This window comes from Bidens hawaiensis, unplaced genomic scaffold, assembly GCF_021521415.1.
Source record: "Bidens hawaiensis isolate Kalapana, Puna unplaced genomic scaffold, B.hawaiensis_p1.1 tig00005467_1, whole genome shotgun sequence".
Classification (NCBI taxonomy): Eukaryota; Viridiplantae; Streptophyta; class Magnoliopsida; order Asterales; family Asteraceae; genus Bidens; species Bidens hawaiensis.
Window position 1 is genome coordinate 478,508 of NW_027491349.1, and position 23,591 is coordinate 502,098.

Below are 23,591 nucleotides of genomic sequence, written 5' to 3' on the forward strand. Positions count from 1 at the left end.
TAATCCCTAGACTTTGGAAAGTTGATACTTTGAACTCGAAATTTTCATGTTGTTACATCAAATATTTTATATGAAAATTCTATAAAATAGAGATATACTAAAAATTAGTATCCGGTTTTTTTAAAGATACTATTTATAATTAAGAAACAATTTTATAGTAAAAAAACTGGGTCATAGATCTCACCAAACCCATATACCGGGTTATAACATCTCATTTATTTGGGAAAGCATTTCATTATCAAATCCTAAGTATATTAATAACTTCCTTACAATAAATAAAATTAAAATCCAAAAAATATATTAATATTAGAAATGAATAATATAAAACAATCTCGTATTACAGGGAATAAAAGCTAGTTATATATATGATAGCTAAGAAAAGAAGAACATGATTCTAGCATTCCAAAACAAACCAAAAGAATAAATTTAAATGGTTAGTATGTCGATAAACAAATTTATGTTGTTGTAGTCAATGTATATAATGAAAGTTTTTAAAGAAGAAAGTAGTATAATTGACTTTAATTTTATATACCTGAAATACTAAAATAATAATGATAAAGCAATGTTCTGACTACTTCAATCTCATTTGGCATGTTCTTTTTTTATAGCTAAATTGCTTCATTTTATTACTTAAGGATAAACATGACGTTAAAATATAAAAAGAAAAAAAAGAAGAAATAAACAAACATTAACACACTTGCTTTTATATATAAATAAGAATAAGGTTATTTTGGGTTGGGTAATGACCCACAAGGGATCTAAATAACAAAATGGGTTTAAAAATGTGAGAATGATTGAGAGAGTGACAAGTAGCACATAGTAGTATTCTTTTATTAGGGTAGTAGATATATATATATGTGTGTGTGTGTGTGTAGGGGCGCCAATGTGCTTTAAACCACAACGAGATATTATTGGTTAAGGCTTCGATGCCCCCGTTGCTTACGTGGCACTAACGTTGCACGGTGGAGGGGCTTCGATGCCCCCCACCATAGAGGATGGTCTAATTGAGTGTGATTATTTGAGTTGGGTTGGGTTGGGTTGAATACTTAGAAGAGAGAAAAATTAGTTTGAGCTGTGTTGTAAATGATGATAGTTTAAGGGTGATAAACTATCGGAGTAACCCTTGAGGGTGCTTCTTCATTCGTAGGTACACCTCCCCAATCTATTCGAGTAGAAGTTGAAAGGTTGGATGTTTTAAAACATCAATTTTATTTATAATTTAAAAGACAGTTAAAACTCATTTGAAAATAAAATTACCACACATTTGAAGAGACAAACCATAAATACTTAGTAATTTTTTCACATGCCAAATGTTACGCCTTAGGAGTGGTTGTGGTTGTCGTGTCTAGCATACTACTCAACATTTATTCTTTTTACGCGTCATATCATTTTTCACATCCATCATTTTGTCTCTCTTAAATAATGGAAATGGTCATCCGTCATATACCGTTAATCTTATAGTTTGTTGAGTTATACATTAGGCTTATATAGTTGTACCTTCCATCCTAAACCATGTGGCATCACCACCATAGCCACACTTCATTTGACTATACCTTGTCCGTACTGTGTAAGGTGAGGCGGTGTCTCTAGCGATATTGAGTGCCCCCATCACCTTTTTTTGCCGATACAACATGGACATCAGCCCTCTTAGTCGTTTTTAACAAATAACGTTGACACTTACAAAAATGTTTTTCAATATATAAATTTTTCATGTTTAACAATAAGAGAGATACTAATCATAATTAAAGTCCCTTATGTGAGCTTACGAACATAATGATTGTATGGATGAATGATCGACAACAGATCATTATATGTTGAATAGTCAGCAATATTGATTTATTTGTAGAATGTATATAGATACAGTGACGCAGCCGGGAAAATTTTTCTACGGGTTCGGGATTTTTCAGTGATTGGTTTTCGGATCCAAATGGGTAAGGCGCAAAGTCATATTTAATAATAAAGATATTACATATTATAATTGTTTCCTACACAGTTTCATGTTTTGAAAACGCTTCATAACATCTTTAATCGTGACTCCAAAAAGAACTCATTTTCAATATAACAAATTATACAATTCTATATATAATTTGGATCTTTTTTATAATTTATATATGGGTTATTGTTGGCACATTTATAATATTTGTTAGCAATTTTTAAAGTTTTTTTTTTATATTTTATAAGAAAATAATCGTTACTAAAAAAATTTAACTACAATTTTCTTAATTAATGGGTTCATTCGTTGGTTCGATATTATAGGTTATATATAAAACCGAAAAAAGTCCGGGTTCGGCCGAACCCGGTGACTGCAATGTGGCTCCGCCACTGGATAGATACAATAATCTAAGCCTTTTAGTTATACGGGCGGATCCAGAAAACTTAGCTATTAGGTGCAAAAAAAAAGTTCAACCTTGAACTCCTCAATTCAAACTAAAACAAGTCAAACCAAAATGGGTTGGGTCAAACCGAAACGGGCCGAGTAAAAAATTTACATTAAACATACAAGATATAGAAATGTAAACAATAAATTTCATTTAAGATAAACAAAATACATATTACAATTGACCTTTACGTGATTTCATATTTTGAAAACGGTCAATTACAGCTTCATTCGTAACACTTAAAAGTGCTTCTTTTTCACCTCTACAAATTATACAAGCATTCAAAAAATCTCCACCAAATCGAGTACGTAAATTTGTCTTTATGATCTTCATTGCCGAAAAACATCTCTCAACCGTTGCGGTTGTAATAGGCAAAACTAATGTTAGCTTTAATAATCAATAAACCAAATGAAAAGAGATATGTTTCCTTGTTTCCACCATAACTCTAGCAAGATCCGCAATACCTTTCAGATTAGCAAATCTTTTATCTATACACACACTATCAATGTACACGCCAAGTTGAGATGCGAGAACAATTTTGTCCCCATTATCAAAATCATATGGATAAAACTCACACAATCTCATTAACTTTGATGCATCAATCTTGGAAAATGAATCATACGGATTGAAAGCCAACATGTTTTGAAGTAAATCCATGTTAATTTCATTAAAGTGATCACCAAATTCTTGAATTTTCATATCGACAACACTATTGAAACAATCAAAATTATAATAATGTTGATTGGTGATTGTGTGCCTTTGTCTTTTGGGTCTATAACCGGTGTCATCGACATAGTTTTCTGGCATGTTCAAAATTTGAATACCATGTTTTCCACAAAATGAATGGGTCACTAAATTTTTTTTGGATGGGTTCGGGTCTTTAGACCTAATATATTACAAATTTATAAAGGAAACTACGGACTAGAGTGGGTGCAAATGCTCTCCCCTGACCAAACACTGGATCTGCCTCTCACTTATACCAGCAAGTTTTTTCCTTAAGTACTATTAGATTTCAAGTAAAAACTATCATTATAAAGCTTTATATTAAAAATATAACAACTATACCTCTATCCCATCAGACGAGATCGAGGTTAAAGAAAATATGATGATTATAAAAAAATGTTGTACATATGAATTAGAGGATTAGCTAACAGAATAAAATACTCATTATTTTCATGGTCGTAGAAATTAAAAAAATTCTATTTGGTGGTTCAAACTTAGAGCACCTGTATTCGGCTACATATCTTAAAATTTGATTTTATGTGACACCAAACAAATTTAGAGAATGGGGTGGAGCTATAATCAACAATTGTGGAGCATAGAAGGCTCTGGCAGGTTTGCCTCTGCAGATTTGCAACAAACCTGCAGTGTGGCCCTCATATCTTTTATATATACACACACACACATTTAATATTTTTAATAGGTTTGTGAATGTTTATTGTTGTGAAAATTCGATGTGGTGATAATGTGTCAGTTTGTATGAATTTACTGTTGCTGCTCTTAGGTCCAAGCAGAAGAAAGTTAATTGTCTATTTGGGATGGCTCCTCAATGTCTTGGATTTCCGTTTGAGTGTTGTTCAGGTTGCATTTCTGTTTGAGTATTGTTCGGGTTAATTTTGATGTTTTCTTATGTTAGTTTTTTAGTTTTCCTTTACTTTTCTAGTTTTGTAACATCTCTCTGGTTTTCCGCCTTTACGCCATCTTCTAAAGTATTTTTCTTGGATGTTGCTAAACGTAGCCCCCTCCATACGATTTTTATTAAATGTGGCTCTGGCAGTAGGGATGGCAATGGGTCGAGTTTGGGACGGGTCTAGGTATTCCCAGACCCGGACCCGATTATAAAACCCCATCCCAGACCCGTCGGGTATTTATCAGGTAAATACCCATCGGGTATCGGGTATACCCGCGGGTTTCGGGTATACCTGTTAGTTTATTAAAAATACCCGGCAGGTATGTCCGACTCAAATCCTATCGGGTTTCTACCGGGTTTTGAAAATACAACACACAAAAAATTATTTTTTTAGTTTCATGATACACTCAATTCAACAAAAAGAAAAAATTATACCAAAAGATATATAAAAAATATCTACGTAGTTTATAGAGGATGAGTGAGTGGCGGGATGTAATACAATATATATATATATATATTAATATATAATTATATTCATGTGTCCTCCATAAATATTAAAATTATATTATATTATATATATAACTATATCGGGTATATAATCGGATAAACGGGTCCATATTATCGGGTATATTAGAAATCCCAGACCCGTGAAAAATTTAAAAACTAATCCTAAACCCGTCCCATACCCTAATGGGTCGGGTAACATCCATCCCAATTATATCAGGTATCGGGTATTCCCATCGGGTTCGGGTTTCACTGTCATCCCTATCTGACAGGTTTGCCTCTGCAAATTTGCAACAAACCTGCAGTGTGGCCCCCATATCTTTTATATACACACACATATTTAATATTTATTAGCTCCACCCCCTCCTCTCAAATCAATAATTACCATTTATTCTTAACATTACATACATATTAGCCCCTCAAATATTTTATTTCACTTAATAGCCCCTAATATATATATATATATATATATTTTTAATTAAAAACTATTTTGTTGTAATTAATTATTTTTATTATTATCATTGTTAATATTAATATATATATATATTTAATTTTTTAATAGTATCAATATTAGTCTCTCTCTCTCTCTCATATTTATATATAGTTTACAATGTCATTTCATGGTAGAAACATAGATATTACATCAACATAGTAGGTAGGCGGGCAACAAGCTAAGCAGTGGTAATTCTAAAGATTCTAAAGATTGAAAGCTAAGCAGTGGTAATTCTAAATATTCCCCGGGGGAAAAATAGAGATGTCTCCTACGTTACCCATAATATGTGGAAGTATCAACGTAATTTCATAGAGTCATTCGGTCTGAATGCTACATGAAGAACATAAGCCAGATGATGGAACGGGAAGACCTAGGATGTAGAAGATCATAAAATGAGTGATTCGGCATATTTTGATTCCTATATATCCACCCATGTGGTACTTCATTATACCATATATATATAAGATCCATTTGTATAGATATCACCATCTACATCCAGAAAGCCGTATGCTTTGGAAGAAGCTTGTACACTTTGGGAAGGGGTTTTGATTGATAAAAAAGAAGAATCTACTTCAACCGATATGCCCTTAGGCACGGCAATACATAACATAGAAATCACACTTGGAAAGGGTGGACAATTAGCTAGAGCAGCGGGTGCTGTAGCGAAACTGATTGCAAAAGAAGGGAAATCGGCCACATTAAAATTACCTTCTGGGGAGGTCCGTTTGATATCCAAAAACTGCTCAGCAACAGTCGGACAAGTGGGGAATGTTGGGGTGAACCAGAAAAGTTTGGGTAGAGCCGGATCTAAGCGTTGGCTAGGTAAGCGCCCTGTAGTAAGAGGAGTAGTTATGAACCCTGTAGACCATCCACATGGGGGTGGTGAAGGGAGGGCCCTAATTGGTAGAAAAAAACCTACAACCTCTTGGGGTTATCCTGCACTTGGAAAAAGAAGTCGAAAAAGGAATATATGGTTTTATAAATAAAATAATGTATCGACAATGATAATAATGTTTATCGACAATGATAATCATAAATAATATTATGATAATTAAAGGACAATGAACACAAAAAGAGAAATTAAAAAAAAATGAAAAATAGAACATTATAGAAATAAAAAAATAAAAAAAAATATTTAAAGATAAACCATAAAATTTAAAAATATTAAAGGATAGTACTATTAAAAGAAATTGTTGAAGGAAATCAAAATTCAAAAGAAGAGATATAACAAGTAAACGAGTGATATACGTTTATCCTAAATTTTTTTTCTCGTCTCTTTCCGTGAATAATGGTACGGAAACTTTCCTTTTATAGAAGTAAGAGAACTTTCCAATCACAGAAGCCATAATAACAAGCAGCTGGGGTAGGCCAGCTTAGAATGTAAACATCATTGACTCCAGACTTGGACCAAAGACTATTTTTCAATGAAGATTCGATGTACAAATCTAATGAAAAGTCATTTTTACAATCTTTATTCAAATTAAACTAAAAATGAACTTTAGATAATTTATCTTTCTAAATTATTTATAAAATCCATTATTATTATCGAAAAAGTGAATATGGGGCTATTAGGCATATAAGGTTAGATGTGAAACCATCCAAAATTACGTAGTTTTGTTAAAAATCCTTCCAAACTTTAATTCCATAATAAATCTTTATAATATTTTTCAAAAACTGAATACCGACCTCCATCTAATAGGCTAATATCATCGTCTCCAACATCTCTGTTTATTCAGTTGTCATCTCCAAAATTCAAGTCAATTAACATCGATCTCCAACTAATGTCTCTGGCCAATTCAATTGTCAGTACAATTAATTTGGATGTTCCCATATGAAAGATTGACCATTGGGGTATTATTTGAATTTCGTCATTTCCCCATTTGAAGATCAATAATTGAGCTTTTGATTAAAGCACATGTTTTGAAATTTAGCACAATTTATTTAAACCGTGGTTAGTTTACATTTAGGTTTAAAATGATATATTTGATGAAGTTTTTCATTATCAATTTTTTTTAATTAAATTGAGAAGGTTAATCTTAGTTGAGAATTAAAGAACATAAAATTGGGCATGCACCTTATTTTAAGAAATTGATGGAGACCGATTGATAGAGGAAGAAGAAGGCATGACGTAAATGGCATTGGAGATCATGTTCCTGTTTTGACCAAAATAATTTTAATGAATTAAAGTTTTGCTTTTTATATATGTAAAGTTTTGATGATTTTTAACAAAACTATGCAGTTTTAGATGGTTTCACATCTAACCTTATATGCATAACGGCTCCATATTCACTTTCTCCATAATAATATGGATTTTATAATTAATTTAAAAAGATAAATTATATAAAGTTCATTTTAGTTTAATTTGAATAAAGATTGTAAAAATGACTTTTCATTAGATTTGTACATCGAATCTTCATTGAAAAATAGTCTTTGGTCCAAGTCTGGAGTCAATGGTGTTACATTCTAAGCTGGCCTACTTGTTATTAAGGCTTCTTTGATAAGAAAGTTCTCTTACTTCTATAAAAGGAAAGTTTCCGTACCATTATTATTAGTATTTTCTTGTTACTTGTCCCTGACACCCTCATATTCTTTTTTTTTAACGATCAAATTATATTTTTAATGATCAAACGAGTACTTCGTACGTGGCTTTCATTAGCTAAAGGTAGTCTGACCCGACCACTAGTCCAAATGGTGCCCTAGCGATCCACCTATTAAGGGATTCACCGGATAAAACCCGACCCCCACGCCCGCCAAATGACACGACAACGAGGAGCCGGTAAAACCGGGTGAGATCAAGCTCGAACCCTGGCAAGCCAGGGTCATCCCTCATATTTCCCATATAAATTGGTGATAGTGAGGTTTGAACCCTCTACCTCTCACTAGTAAAGTGAGTGTTCTACCATTGAGTCACATCCAATTTATATAACCGCCTCATATTCACTTTCCCTTATTATAATTATTGCTATTATATATATATATATATATATAATAAAAGAGAAAGTTGGTGCCACAACATTGAAATAGGTTCAAGAAGACTTAGTGGCGGAGCCACGCTATCACCATCGGGTTCGGCCGAACACGGTCCTTTTTTGGTTTTATATATAACCTATAGTGTTGAATTAACGAACGAACACATTTTTTTCCGACGAGCGAACCCATTATCGTATTAAAAAAGTATATTTGAACCCATTGATTATAAAAAATGTAGTTAATAAACAAATAAAAACATCGGCCATCGACATAGCCATTGATGGATAATCATCTGGGTGACAATTATATGAATGATGCTTGTGTTTATTGTATTGAGAATGAGTTGTTTTTAAAAGTAACGATTGAAGATATTTTTCAAAACATCAAAACACGTAAGGAAAAACTATAATAAACAATGTCTTTATATTTAATAACTTTGTATTTAATTATTGTTAACGATATATTTTACGCATTCGAGCGCGAAAACTTTGACACCGGAAAAAAATCAAGCATCGAAAATTCTGAACCCAAAGGAAAAAGTTTCTGGCTCCGCCACTACAAGAAGTTTCATATACATAAGATATTTGTGCAAGAAAAACAATCAAGTAATTTTGGTCAATGTTTTCAGACCCCGCCCAAACCCCTTATCGGGTCAAAGGTCAGACCAACCCGGGAGGGCGGACCGGTGTTTGACCCGAATAACGTCATAAATAATTTAAATATATATTTATTTATATAAATAATTCATATACATAACCAAAATAATAATAATGCAAATAATAATAATAATAACAAAATTTAATTTTTATTTATGTTTCATACATTGCTCTTTAAATATATATGATTTATATTTAATCAATAAACACGTCAATAAAGCTTGGTTGGTTGGTTCATGTGTAATTATTAAAACTTCCATTTAGGTGAAAAGACCAAAGTTTGAATCCCTTCATGCACATTTCATTTTTAAATATAATGAAAAATGGGTTTTACCGGTCGACTCATCGGGTCACCGGGTCCGGCTGACCGCCACCCGCAAAACCCGGCCAGGTTTTTTAGAAAACGGCCCAAATACCCTGACTCGACCTGCTTCAGATACCGGGTCCCAGTCGGGCCTGGCCGGACCGGGTTTCAAATTATACCAATCTGTCACACCCCAACCTAAGGCGAAAATGTCTGGGCATGAGCTTATTGTCACAGCTCTCAATGTACTATCATAAAATTCTAAAACGACAATATCTAATTAATTTATTTATTATCAAGCAACATTTATATACAACAAAAGTAAAGAAAATTATAAATACAAAACCAACTATTCTTGTATATGTTCATTGTCCTAAAGTCATCTCTACGTGAGCTTTAGTTCGATAAGCAATCCAATTCTATAACCTGCAAATGCGTACAAAATATATGTTTGTCAACAACACATGTTGAGTGAGTAGATCACCAGTTTTGACACAAACAAAACGGTAATAATATATAATGATATAAATGAATAAAAATAAACAAAACTGTTATCTGTGAGTATAACAATGAAATCGTTAAGTAATGAGATGTCGGTGAAACCATTGCCAATGCGATCGGGCTCCGGCCACTACGACGATCGTATGATCATACTATAACGAGATTATGTTGGACCTCTATGAATGCGATTCAAGTAAGCAAGTAAGCAAATATCGAGTAACATGTAGTCATTCAATTGATACACAACACAAAGATCACAATTTGCGTTTGAGATATAATAAGATAAATAATTTGATAATGGTACGCAAGTGTCTCCAAAACATTTGAAAAACGGTAAAATAGGGGAGTGATTACTCACCTGATTAGTAGAACAAAACACAAGTGAGGACGTGAGAATGATGAACCATTCGGGATTTACCGTCAAGGATTCCTAATAACATAATATTATGAATTAATTTAGTAATGAGATAACATGTATAATGAATTTAGGATTTCGATGTGATTTAAGTTATATTTGTGATTATAATATTATTGATTGAACGATTGAACTCTACGGTCATTGTTCTTAATAGTCTTATTAGTTATAAATTTCCCAATAATTACCCATGATATAATATATAGTAAGATGTAAATAGAAATGTGTTTGAATCTGTTAATAAAAATCTATTTAATAAGTTTATTAAATAATATATATATATATATAGCAAGTTTATCAAGACGATCAACGATGAGAAATGTGAATTAAAGTGTCGGGTTTTAAATAAAAACATTAAGGTCCACTATTATTAAAAATATACTTACAATATTTATAAATCTAAATATATAAATAAGTGTATATATATATATACACGTAACAAAAGCTTTTAATGGAATTTGACAAGAAACATAAACTCCATGATATCGGTTTTAATAAAATAATATTGTTTATTTAAAATTTAATATTAATTAATATTGATTTATAAACCATTTAACAAATAGAATAAATCTGTTAAGAAAATGATCAACAACGAGAAATTAACTTAGAGGTGTCGGTTACGTAAAAATAACATCTGTTTATTATTAATATTAATTACAATAATTAATATTCATCTAAATATATTAAATAAAAATAAAATAAACAAAACTGGTTCAGGGGGAGTTCGAACCCGCGCCCTTGACAGACACACAGACACACCTAGAGGTGCACAAAGCAGTTAAGATTACTATGGTTTACATTTTGAAATTTGGGGACGAACTAATACTGATGGTTATATAAAATCGCATGTGGCATATAACAAATTGATCTTCTGGCTCATATGGTTGGTGTTGTATGGTGTGTGACACACCATACAAATTTCAAAATGTAAATTTGTATAACCATCAGTATTAGTTCGTCCCCAAATTTCAAAATGTAAACCACACCATACAACACCAACCATATGAGCCAGAAGATCAATTTGTTATATGCCACATGCGATTTTATATAACCATCAGTATTAGTTCGTCCCCAAATTTCAAAATGTAAACCATAGTAATCTTAACTGCTTAAATCGTTCGATGTTAGATTAAATGGTGTTAGGGCTAATGGTTAATGATACGAAACGAACACAACAACATAATTATTTACCTATAACAGTTGAGTGATCATAGAGAATGACGAGGTTGCAACTGCGGCCAAAGCGTGATATAGTTTGATGCCTCGTAGGAAACTTTAATCCAATTCATCCTAGGGTTAGGTTCACGATGATGAGAGGAAGTTGTGACTGATTTTAATTGCATTATTATTAATCTTTGGGGGCTTAATGATGTTATGATAAATGTCGCGTTCGTATATTAGTCAAATTGTATATTTTTGATTGGCGTTTTCCTAATTCAGAACGTCGGTAAAGTCGTTTAGATGTAAAGAAATAAAAACCTTAGATCAATTCCAAATATACGCGAAGATTAGGCTACAAGAAACGTAAACGGGTTGACGGGTTTGGACTAACGGGTTTGGGTAAAAGGTTTATCGGGTCTGGGTTGGGTTAATATAATATAATATAATCATATTTCAGTTTTTGCAAATAGGTCCCTACTGTTTGAAAGTGAAAGCACATTAGGGTAATACTTTAAGATAGGGCTATAATTGTCATATATTGAAAGTTATATATATATATATATATATTACAAATAATTAAGATTAATATTATAACCATAAACTAACTCGATAAACGCGATAAAATTCCTGAACATCAAAAATAGATCGGGTTACGAATAAAATCTCAATTGAGAAATCCGAGTTGTTACATATTATATTATAGTAACTATCTTGTTATAATATTATACTACTTGATTAATTTTATTGTTGTTATTAAATGGACATAGGAAAAAAAATTAATTGAACGAATGTTGAACATGAACATGAACATGTTTCTTTTGTCTAATTAAGTTTGTGAACGTTTGATTAGAGAGAACGGGACATCTATATGGGTAGGGTGCATGACTTCTAAATTATATGGTAACATCACCCCACCTCATGCAGGGTAAGGTACATGACTACATTTTGATGGCAATTGTTTGCCACACAAAATTGATTCATTGTTGACCATTAAATAATTAAAATTAATTAATAAAATTCTAGGGTACTTATGGGTAGATGACCGTCGATAATTTTGTGGCATGTGGGTAATTAAAGGTGGAAATGAGGTGGCAATATATGATTGACCGGTGTATGAGTAATATCCATGAGTGACCTTTCCCCTAATATTCACTCATTTACATTTTTTTTGAAAGGCCGATTTAAATAAAAACCAAAACATAGACCACTTACAAGAGGCAAGTGTCCCAAACAAAAGAAGCTAAACAAAACAAAAAGAAAAACAACCCAACCGAACAACTAATTAAATTGGAAAATTAACAAAGTTAAACCGGCACCATTCATCCCACTCTAATTTTATGCTTTTGCTTCTTTGCTTCACCCATAAGAAAGAGGCCGCCTTGATGTCATTCACCATTTTAGAACATACGAAAGGGACTTTCTTAAAAATTAAGTCATTTCTTGACAACCAAATTATCCAACACGTAACCGCCAAAGTTGATTGCACCGCATGACAAGTCTCTTTACCCTTAATAATTTTACTTGGAAAGTCTAGAATTTCTTCCATCGAATTAAAATCCGGCCGTCTTGGCATCTTAACCCAATCAAGTATAAACGCCCATATTACTTTAGTCACCTTGCACTGTACAAACATATGTCACCGCAAAACGCGCAACAAACATCTTCCAAGATAATACCTCTTGTTGACAAAGCCCATTTAGTTGCTATGCGATCCATTAACAACCTCCAAATAAAACAGTTAATCTTGTTAGGGACCCATTTTAACCATAACATAAAACCCACAACCGGATGAACCAGATTATCATATTTTCACCTGAAAGAGCTCACTAAGAAATCTGCACATAAACCATCTGATTCTCGCCATCTCACTTTATCCTCTGCTAAAGACAAAACAACACTTGAAAGAACACAATTAAGTTGTTCAAATTGTAACTCATTTACATATTTGCTAAAATTTATTAATGGGTATAATTAGTAATACTAATTGGTCCATTATTTAATAACCCGTCTTCACATTAACGTTTTAAAACCGAACATTGGGTAATCGATGAACACGAAAAATAAAAAAATAATAAATGAGAAACATAAATTGCCTTCGATTTTGATCATTCATGTTCGTCCAACTAAGCTAGTTTAAAATATTAGCAAACAAACATAAACGAACACAAACATTCATGTTTATTTCTTAAAAATTAAACATGAACATGATAATTCAGTCATTAATGGTTTGTATAAATTTCTTTGCTCGTTTAATAACAAGTCTCGCCTGCTTTTATATTGGACTGAACAAAAAGTGCTTTATGTCGGTAATCTTACTTTCACTTATCGACAGTGATACGTTTGCACAACTAATGTAAACAATTTCACCAACTCTTTTTTTAGAAATATCATATCAAATTAAGAATTGCCCCCAACATTGTTGAATATACATTGGTTATCCATACAAAGTTCAAATGTAAGAAAATAGTTTCATTAAGTTTTCCTAATCAGTCATTTGATATTGCAAAGCAAGTTCTTGTTCATGCTGCATACTGGATCAATAAAGGTATAGTTGGAAACATTGATGTTACAAATGTAGATCCTGAAATGATTTGCGGGGAAAATATCCCCACACAAGAAACTTGAAGATCTTTTTACAATTTTATTGTCTGGAATCAAGTGGCATATCATAACACACACACATGCACAAACAATATCAATGCGTAGTTAAGAAAATTATAAACAAACGAGCCCTACTTAAATTATTAGAATCCGCCACATATGCATCTAATTTGAACTAGGGATGAGCGTGGGACAGTACCCGTATCCGTACTCGTAACAAAAATCAATAAAAACACGTACCAATACTCGTACCAAAATTTTTCGGTACGGTACGGGTATTTCAGTACAGTACCCGTTTTTGTACCACTTTGCCTTTTAATTTCCAAATCTTCGACGATCTTGAAACCGGTACCGGTACGAGTAAAAAAACAGCCTGAATTAGTCCGGGTATCAGTACTTTCACAGGTACGTGACATGTACCAAATTAGTACATGTACCAATTTGGCCGTCGATTTAATGATAAGATAGTTGTAGGTTCCCAGCCGGATCTACACAGGAGTATCTCGTAACACGAGGGTGCGAAATCCCCTACGTATACGATACGAGTGCTAACATGATGAACACGTAAATCACATGTAAACACACGAGTATAAAGGAATACTTGTTATATTGCAAAGGTAATAACCAAATATCAAACACGTGACACCAGAGAGTCACCAAAACACAGCCGTCCAAGGTTACTCTAAAAGAGCCGAAGTTAGGTATTAATAATGCGACAACTTCGCCTAACAAGCTAGGCGAAGTTGTCCTAGCTTCGCTATCCCAAGTTCGCTAAACATTAAAGTAAACTAAACAAGTTCAACAAGAACAAAGTAACGATTACAGACACAAATAAGCACGAGATAATGAACTACTGGCATCATGCACCAACAATAGTATTGAAGAACACTAATTCGGTTCGCCGACTTTAAGTGATTTGTTTGTTGGTTCGAGTCTTGGATGTTATATTATTTAATTTTGAAAAACGTTTGGTACTTGTTCTAATAACACGGTTGGAGAATTTATTTTATATATTAAATATGAAGAATCTCAACTAAACCTTTATATACTCCAAAAATGTACAAAATGTACCCGTACTGTACCCGTACCTGTACCCGATTATACATGTACCAAAATTCAACAAAAATGAGTACCAATACTCGTACCGAATAAGCTAAATCGATACGGGACAAGTATGTGTATGGATACGATACGGGTACGAGTACATATATTTGAGACAAAATGCTCATCCCTAATTTGAACCATCATTGAAAATAGCCCATTAAAAATAGCCCAATAAAGCCTTCTCACACAATTATCTCCAGCCCACCATCCAGGCAAAACACAATCCAATCATCCAGTAACTCCACTTATATTTAATAACATAAATCCTCCAAACCTCCTGTTCCAATAACCAGCTTATATCTCATAAACCGATCCACCTAGTTGCAGCGATCCTTGCATCAGTTTCCTGAAAGGCTCATTGAAGTTAAGGTCTAAAGTCATACCCAATTTGATGTGGTATTGATAACTTTCTCAAATATATAAAGATTAATAACTTGAGTGCATCTTTACTTTTTACTCTAAATAATGCAACATATAACTCACCATGGTCCATTAGTAAACACTAGGCATTTCAAATACAAACCAACCAAATACACGTTTCGTTTCATGATTACGAGAATATCACAAATGTTTGGGCTTTACACTTGAACCGACTTAAACATACCCAACATATGTCTTCCAAAAACTACACTCTAATTAAACATAAGCATATCCACCTTTTGCTATCTTGATATGAAAATATGGGTTTAAAAACGGCTAACTACAAAGAGTTGGTAAGTTCATAGCTTTAAAACGTGAATCACTGATATTAAACATTTTTTTTATGTAATCAAAATGATACTGATAAACCCATAACCCAAATTAAGCATGACGACAATTTGGTTTGCCATGGTGTATTTTCATATTAATAATATGAAGCATGTTTTTATGCAAATCAATGTAATAATGATAAACTCATAGCCTAAACTTAGCTTGATGTCAATTTGGTTGGCTGTGACTTATTTCGTACTAACAAGTAAAACTCGATTTTATACAAGTCATTGTAATACTAATAAAATGACAACCCAAATTAAGTCTGACTGCAATTTATTTTGCCACGGCTTATTTTCGTATTTACAAGTAAAACACGTTTTTATGCAAATCAATGTAATACTTAATAAACCCACAATACAATTTTCGACAAATTTTATAACAAAAACTTATAGTAATTATCTTATTTTGGTTTGGCTTGCCTTTCATTATTTATTTGTACTTTCTTTATGCATTTAATTTAGTTTAAAAATGTTTAGATTTTTATCTTATTAATTCTTTTATGTCATTACTTCGTTTATCTATTTTGCATCGTTAAAAGATTTATTATTATACCGTGATCCTTCGGTTAAACGTTTTAAGTTCTTTCACTGATTTTAGTTTAATTATCCTTTCTTTAAATCCAACCCGACCGGAAAAAAATATTATATAGTAATAAGAAAACAACCCTAAAACTAAAAAATTTCTGCCCCTATCTTAATAATTTTAAATAAACAATATTTATTCACCAATATTTCACAACAAAATTATCATAAGAGGGAACTTTTGTTTGATGAAAAATTGGAATGCTGGAAAAGTTTAAACTTGACTCAAAAATGAATTATTATTTTAAGTAAGCGCTCAAATTTCTCCATCAAATCTGAAAGTTTGTACTCTTCTTTTACATGCCACCTCATCAATCCGAACCTCATTACCTAAAAACCCACGTGTCATATTCCCATTCGTCCCAAAATATTAAAACAAAAACACATTCGCTCTTGCAAATTTTCCCAAAATTGAAATTGTTTTGAAACTCTTCACAAATGGCGGCATCTTCTTTCTTTAAACCCACACCCATTTTCATTTTCACACAATTTCATCATCTCTATTGAACCCAACACACCAATCAATCAATCAATCAAATATCATGGATGCCCAAGAGAACAAGAGGGTTACACGAACGGCAAAGAAGAGAGCCATGGAAGCTATTGAATCTCAGTTGCAACAACCGCTTATTAAGAGATCTCGAGTGGTTTTGGGTGAGATCTCGAACAATACGGTGTCAAAATCTGTTCCGGGTAAGACCCGGAAGCCGAAATGCGTATCGAATAAGGCGAAAAAGCCCGAAGTGGGAATCGAGTTCGTTGATGAGGAATCAAGTGATCCGCAGATGTGTGAAGCTTATGTTACTGATATATATGATTATCTTCATAACATGGAGGTATTTGTTTTTAATTTAATATTTTGTTTTCGATTGATTTGATTGCTGATTTGGGGTTTAATATTAATATTAATATGATTGTGAATTTAGAACGAGGCGAATAGACGACCGAAGGCGGATTACATTGAGAAAGTGCAGAAGGATGTTGGTGTGAATATGAGGGGTGTATTGGTTGATTGGCTGGTTGAAGTTGCTGAAGAATATAAGCTTCTTTCGGACACTTTGTATCTTACTGTTTCCTACATAGATAGATTCTTATCGGTTAATGTTCTTAACCGAAAGCGGCTTCAACTCCTCGGTGTTTCTTCGATGCTCATTGCTTCGTAAGTGGTTTAATGTTAATTGTTGATTTGATTTTGTTAGGGCAATGAGTTGAAATGCTTTGTTATTGGATATGAATAGGAAATATGAGGAAATTAGCCCCCCGCACACCGAAGATTTTTGTTATATTACGGATAATACTTACACGAAGCAAGAAGTTGTGAGAATGGAAGTGGACGTGCTTAAAGCTCTTAAATTTGAAATGGGAAATCCCACAGTAAAGTCTTTCCTTGGGTATGGATTAAAGCTATTAATAATATTAATGCAGCGTTACGCGTTCGTTAACTAACTGGTGTTACTCTTTTGACTTGTTGATTAACAGGAGGATTGCCGTTGTTGCTCAAGAAGATATTGAAGTAAGCTTCATTTCCTTTTTTGTTTCTTTGCTTTCATGATTAATTTGCCAATTTGTATGTTTAAATGCTAATATGTTTTTTTTATCTTTGTGAATTGCAGACACCGAAATTGCAATTGGAGTTCTTGGGTTATTATTCGGCCGAGCTAAGCTTATTAGAGTACGGGTGTCTCAAGTTTCTACCGTCTATGGTGGCTGCGTCTGTTATATTTCTTTCAAGATTCACCCTCAAACCGAGGTCACGTCCGTGGGTAAGGATACACCGCCTAAATTCACTCCATTTGAATTAGGAATTCATTTGCAGTTGTTTGTTCTTATAATAATATATAATCATGATTTCAGAATTCTGCTTTGGAGAAACTGTCTGGATATAAACCATCTGACTTGAAAGAATGTGTTCAAATTTTACACGATCTGCAATCGGGTAGACGAGCAAGCAATTTAGTGGCAGTTAGAGAAAAATACAAGCAACATAAGGTATGTGTAACATACTTATGAAGTTATGATTTATAACATGCCTTTTGTGTTCTTTTATCTAATTACATGTTTTGATTTTTCTTTGTAACACAGTTCAAATGTGTGTCTGAATTGTCAACTCCGTCATCAATACCGCCTTCTTTTTTTGACGATGTCAAAGAATAAGAGTTTTTGCTTAGGTTAAATGTAAATGAAGGTCGGATTTTGGTTGTTTTGGTTCATAGCGTATGATAAATAGATCGTTTTGTTAGCAAAAGACTATGAGTTGATTTCACTTGTTAGGTGGTGTATATGTTAATGACTTCACTTATTTGTTGGTGTGTGATTTACAACAATCTGCAACGAAAAAGAATCATTGTGGCACATCATTAACAGTTTAAAAGTTATATTATGATATTATGACAATTGATAAGTAAAGATTAACATGTAATCACAATTCACAAATGCAATAACAGGTGATGCATCTCATTAACTCAAGTCTGATATTAAACATTGAGTCACTGGACGCGGGCTACACTTAGCTATTAGTGGTTGAGCCTTGGGCATGGTGAGCCCGGGACCTTCGGTCATATCAATCATCTCTTCACTAACTCTTTCCCAATCAAAGCATTGTATAAGCAACCCCAAGGTTAACCCAACCAACCACATGGCTAACCCTTCCCCTGGGCAGCTCCTCCTTCCAAACCCAAACGGCATGAACCTAAACCCGAACTCATCTCTTGCTTTACCTTCCAACCCTTCAAACCGTTCCGGCTTAAACACCTCAGGCTCACTCCACAACTCAGGGTCATGATGTATTGCCCATTGATTGACAATCAACATGGTCCCACGTGGCACGTGATAGCCTGCAACCACACAATCATCTGATGACTCGTGTGGTACTAGTAATGGGCCTGCAGGGTACATTCGCATAGTCTCGTTCACAATACAAAGAAGGTAAGGCAAGTTGGCCATATCTGATTCATTAACAAGACGGTCCTGTCCTACTTGTGTATCGATTTCGTCCCGGGCCTTCTTTAGCACATATTTATGGTTCAGCAATAAGGAGAGAGCCCATTCCATTGTTGCAGTTGAAGTATCCGTTCCTGCTGTGAGCAGATTCTGCCCATCAAACAAAATATATATATATAGTTCAAGTATTCAGTTAATCAGTTCAGATTTCAGTAGGGAAACGAGCAGAGCTGCGCCCTGGCTCGTTTAGGCTCGTGAATAGCATGTCAAGCTCCATCTCGGTTTGTTTATTATTTATTAACTAGTGGTATTACCCGGCGCCTTGCATCGGGACAGGTTACCTAATCGTTGTTAGTCTCAGGTGTTGAGGTGGTAACTCAACGCAAAGTCTGTTGGTTTTCATCACGTTCATAATAATACCGGAACCAAAACAAAAAAAAATTGGCATTCAAACGGTTTTCGTTATGTTCGTTACGATACCGGAATTAAAACAAAACATGGTGAGTCCATACGAATTTGGTTGGATTCAATCACTTTTGTTACGATACCATAACTAAAACAAAAACAAAAAGCAAAACCGACATTCGGTTGGTTTTCGTTGTGTTTGTTAAGATCCCAAAATTAAAACAAAAAAAAAAATGTTGCGGACCAGTAAGGTGCCGCAAAGTGGCCCAATACGGCTTTGCGGCACTAAAGTTGTATTTTATCCTTATTAGCAATAGTAATTATATTCTTTCGGAAAATTGGATATTAATGATCCCAACTATCAACTATTGGCCAATAATAATCTTAACTAACAATGTGACCGGTAATAATCCCAACTATCAGTTTTGTTACCAATAACAATTCCAGTTAAATAAAACAGTTAACTCCGTTAATTATTGATGACATGGCGCGTGACGCGGCATGTGACTGTTAAACAAGGTGGTTTGTTCAAACTGGGTCGAGCCTGAAACTTCTGGACGGGTTGAAAAATATAAATATAAATTACCGGGCTAATTTTCTTTGAGAGGATTGAAAGATACATAACGATTAGAAAAGCTGGCTGTAGAAACGAACTAGCTTAATTTTCTTTGAGAGGATATCAAAATTTGATCTGTATATTTAGGGTTTAAAATAAAATGAAAAAGTTCACCTCACCCGCCAAGTAATCACCACGTCAGGCGCCATGTCATCAATAGTTAATAGAGTTAACTGTTTTATTTAACTGGGATTGTTATTGGTAACAAAACTGATAGTTGAGATTATTACCGGTCACATTGTTAGCTGGGATTATTATTGGCCAATAGTTGATAGTTGGGATTATTAATATCCAATTTTCCTCTTCTTTATATATTTATAATTACATATTGATTATTTTAATATGGATAAAAATCTCTTTTAGGCTCGCGAGCCAGCGAGCTCGAACTCAATCTCATTTATTAAATGAGCCTTTATAAAAGCTCGAGCTCAATCTCATTTAAACTCGGCTCCATTCAAGTTTTTAACAAGCTGGTAGCTTACAAGCAGCTCGGCTCGTTTACACCCCTAGATTTCAGACATTTATTGTTATTCTTATTAGAAGTAGTAGTAATAGGAAGAGGATCATATCTTACCAGCACAAAGCTTTTGATAAGTTCATCAGTGTAGTATTCAGGATCATCCTCTTTAAGCTGCAACAACACTTCAATCATGGTATTCTTCTTCTTATTCTTCATATTATTATTATTATTATTATTATTATTATTATTATTATCATTAGTTTCACTAATTTCTTCATGTTTGACATTCCTAAGCTGATCAATCAACCCTTGAATAAACGAATCTCTCTTCCCCTGCAACACAACCATCTTCTTCTCCAACCCCGTAACTCCCAACCACTTCAACACCGGCAAATGATCGCCTATATTCGAAGCACCCGATACCCGAAACGACTCCTTAACAATCTCCTTAAACCTTTTCCCCTCTTCCTCTTCATCAATATTATTATTATTATTCCCGCCAAAAAACCTCTTCCCGGATATCATTCTCATCATCATATTCAACGTCATCTCATGAAACACCAGACTCAAATTCACTTGAGAACCACATGCTGACGTCAGCTTCTGGATTAAAAGTGTTGCTTCATCCGCACGTATGTCGTGGAACTCGTTTATCCTGTGAGAAGATAATATCTCAACGGTGGATATCCTGCGAAGGTTACGCAAGTGGGCCCCGTAGGGGGCCCACCCGAAGCTGGTGTAGTTGTAGCCGAGGATCTTGCCGGAGAGAAGACGAGGTCGGTTGGCGAAAACGATGTCGTTTTTGGTGAAGCATTCTTCGACTGCGGTTGGAGAGGAGATTAATAAGACGTTGCGGGACCCGAAGTGGAGGAAAAGGATGGGACCGTGGTTGGTGGAGAGTGTGGCGAGTGTTTTGTGGAGTGGTGGTTTTAGTAAGTGGAGGTGGCCGATGATGGGGATGGTGGGGTAGATGGTGGGTGGGAGGTAGGTGGTGGTGGTGGTGCGACGGAGGAGGATTAATATTGCGGTGAGTAGGAGTGTGATGATGGTGATGAGGAGATAATACATTGTGTGGTGAGAGTGGAATACAACGAGGTATGTGGATTTATTATGGATCTAAGATGAAAATATTAAACTCTATTATTGGATGTGGATGTGGATGTGGATGTGGATGTGGATGTGGATGTGGATGTGGATGTGGATGGTTAATCGAAATTAACTGAGATTAATTGACGGATATTCTTAAGATTATTTGATTAATCGATTAATCGGTTATGGTTATGATTGTCACGTAAATTAAGCAGACTGAACCGGAAATAATTAAAAAAATAAATAAATCCTTCCTGGGTTTGGGTAATAGAAACCCCCTTATATATAAAAAAAATTTCCATATGAAAATGGTCCAATAAAACATATTATGAGGCTATTTACAAGTTCATTATTTCATTAGAAAACTCAAATCCGGTAACGTATTATTAGATTATTTAGCCATTCAAATTTTGAGGACTCTTATTGGTTTTTTATTAGCCCGTGCTCTAGATGTCGGGTCGAGTCCTGCATTTGGTGTTGAGACGGCCATGAGTATATGTGTCAGTGTTGTAAGAAAAAAATCTTGAGTATATGTGTATATCAGTATTCATTTAATTCCCACTTGATGTCATCGATTGTATTTACATATTCATTTAGTTTAAAGTTTAGTTAAAGCTTGAGTTGGTTAATTAACCGAAACCGAACCATTATCGATTAACCGGGAGCAAAGTTTGTTTATGGTTATGGTTAATAAAATCCAGTGTTTTAATACCTAACCCGGCCGGTCGGGCCGGTCCTACCGAGACCCGATACCTCTACCGGGTCGGGTCAGGGTATATGGCCCGTTTTCTGAAAACCCAAGCTGGTTTTTCGGGTGACGATCAGCGCGGACCTGGTGACTTGGCGGGTGAATCTGTAAAAGGCATTTTTAATTAATTAAAATTGATGTGGACGCAGGAACCGAACCCAGGTGCTTGACCATGATTAAGTATTGTTGAATACTTCACCAACCAACCAACCAACCAACCAACCAAACTACATTTATGTTATCATAAAATGGAAGAAATATAAATGTTATATATTTAAAAAATCTGCGTAAATACACATGAAAGTTGGTTATTATTATTATTATTATTTTAATATTCATAATTCTTTTATATATAATGTGTTTATATATATATATATATATATATATATATATATTTAAATTTAAATTATATATGACGTCATTCAGGTCAAATATCGGTCCACCCTCCTAGATCGATCCGACCTTTGACCGGTAACGCGTCTGGATCGACATCCGGACCGGATATGAAAACATTGATGAAATCCAGGGCTGTCTCCGAAAATTTATATGTCTCGTTGAGCTGAAATAAAAAGACCCGTAGACTCTAACGAATAACGAAATATTATAAGCAAAAAAAATTTTAGGCTTTATGTAAATGGATCTTTTGTTTGTTTAAACAATTAAATTTTTAAATGGGCTTATTTGGTTATAATTTAGATTATGTAAAAAACTTTGTGTATAAAAATAAACATTAAAAATGTCTTAATTGAGACTAAAACTTGCAACCTTTTGATTGAAAGTAATACTCTTTACCACTAAACCAACCTAATTAATGTATAATTTGAGTAAAACATTAAATACATATTTTTTTTCCTAAAAGTGTGTGTGTATATATATATATAAAATAATTTATGCCTCAAAAATTAAGTGCTCCGACCGGTCATCCACATTGCTCTATGCCCGAGCCGTCCCTGATGAAATCACATAAACAAAGCTTATATTTATGATTATGAATAAGACGAATAGAACCTCAATTTGCACACCCCTGATCTGTTATCACACAAAAGTGTTTGTATTTATATTTATTTTATTTTTTTGTGAAAGGCAAAGATATATTAAAAAAATCTCAATATGGCACTGAAAGAGGCTAAAAACAAATACAAGAAAAGGAAACGAAAGTATACAAACAACACAATCACTTCCAAACTACACACCTAGAAGCCTCTTAACGGGTTGTCTAGCCAAGATTCTCATTTCAAAATTTTCCATTTGGATGGTTAAAAGCAAACATCACAATCTCTTT

General features: G+C 33.8%; 2 protein-coding genes across 2 annotated transcripts; one reads left to right on the forward strand and one right to left on the reverse strand.

The window, feature by feature from the left end:
• The first annotated feature begins 16,593 nt into the window (after positions 1-16,593).
• Positions 16,594-18,205, forward strand: LOC143629817 (G2/mitotic-specific cyclin C13-1-like). Its single transcript, XM_077098987.1, has 7 exons — positions 16,594-16,887; positions 16,978-17,210; positions 17,290-17,442; positions 17,531-17,564; positions 17,665-17,814; positions 17,906-18,040; positions 18,134-18,205. The coding sequence occupies exons 1-7, from the start codon at positions 16,594-16,596 to the stop codon at positions 18,203-18,205; spliced, it is 1,071 nt and encodes a 356-aa protein (XP_076955102.1).
• A 210-nt stretch (positions 18,206-18,415) lies between these two features.
• LOC143629837 (cytochrome P450 81Q32-like) lies at positions 18,416-21,551 on the reverse strand. Its single transcript, XM_077099000.1, has 2 exons — positions 20,587-21,551; positions 18,416-19,141 (listed from the first exon to the last, which is right to left on the reverse strand). The coding sequence occupies exons 1-2, from the start codon at positions 21,538-21,540 to the stop codon at positions 18,509-18,511; spliced, it is 1,587 nt and encodes a 528-aa protein (XP_076955115.1). The 5' UTR covers positions 21,541-21,551; the 3' UTR covers positions 18,416-18,508.
• Positions 21,552-23,591: the final 2,040 nt, after the last annotated feature.

Coding starts and splice junctions, on each gene's coding strand:
- LOC143629817 (XM_077098987.1), top strand. CDS start 16,594: ATGGATGCCCAAGAGAACAAGAGGGTTACACGAACGGCAAAGAAGAGA. Junction 16,888..16,977: donor ATTATCTTCATAACATGGAG/GTATTTGTTTTT, acceptor TTGTGAATTTAG/AACGAGGCGAATAGACGACC. Junction 17,211..17,289: donor TCTTCGATGCTCATTGCTTC/GTAAGTGGTTTA, acceptor GGATATGAATAG/GAAATATGAGGAAATTAGCC.
- LOC143629837 (XM_077099000.1), bottom strand. CDS start 21,540: ATGTATTATCTCCTCATCACCATCATCACACTCCTACTCACCGCAATA. Junction 19,142..20,586: donor TTATCAAAAGCTTTGTGCTG/GTAAGATATGAT, acceptor TTTGATGGGCAG/AATCTGCTCACAGCAGGAAC.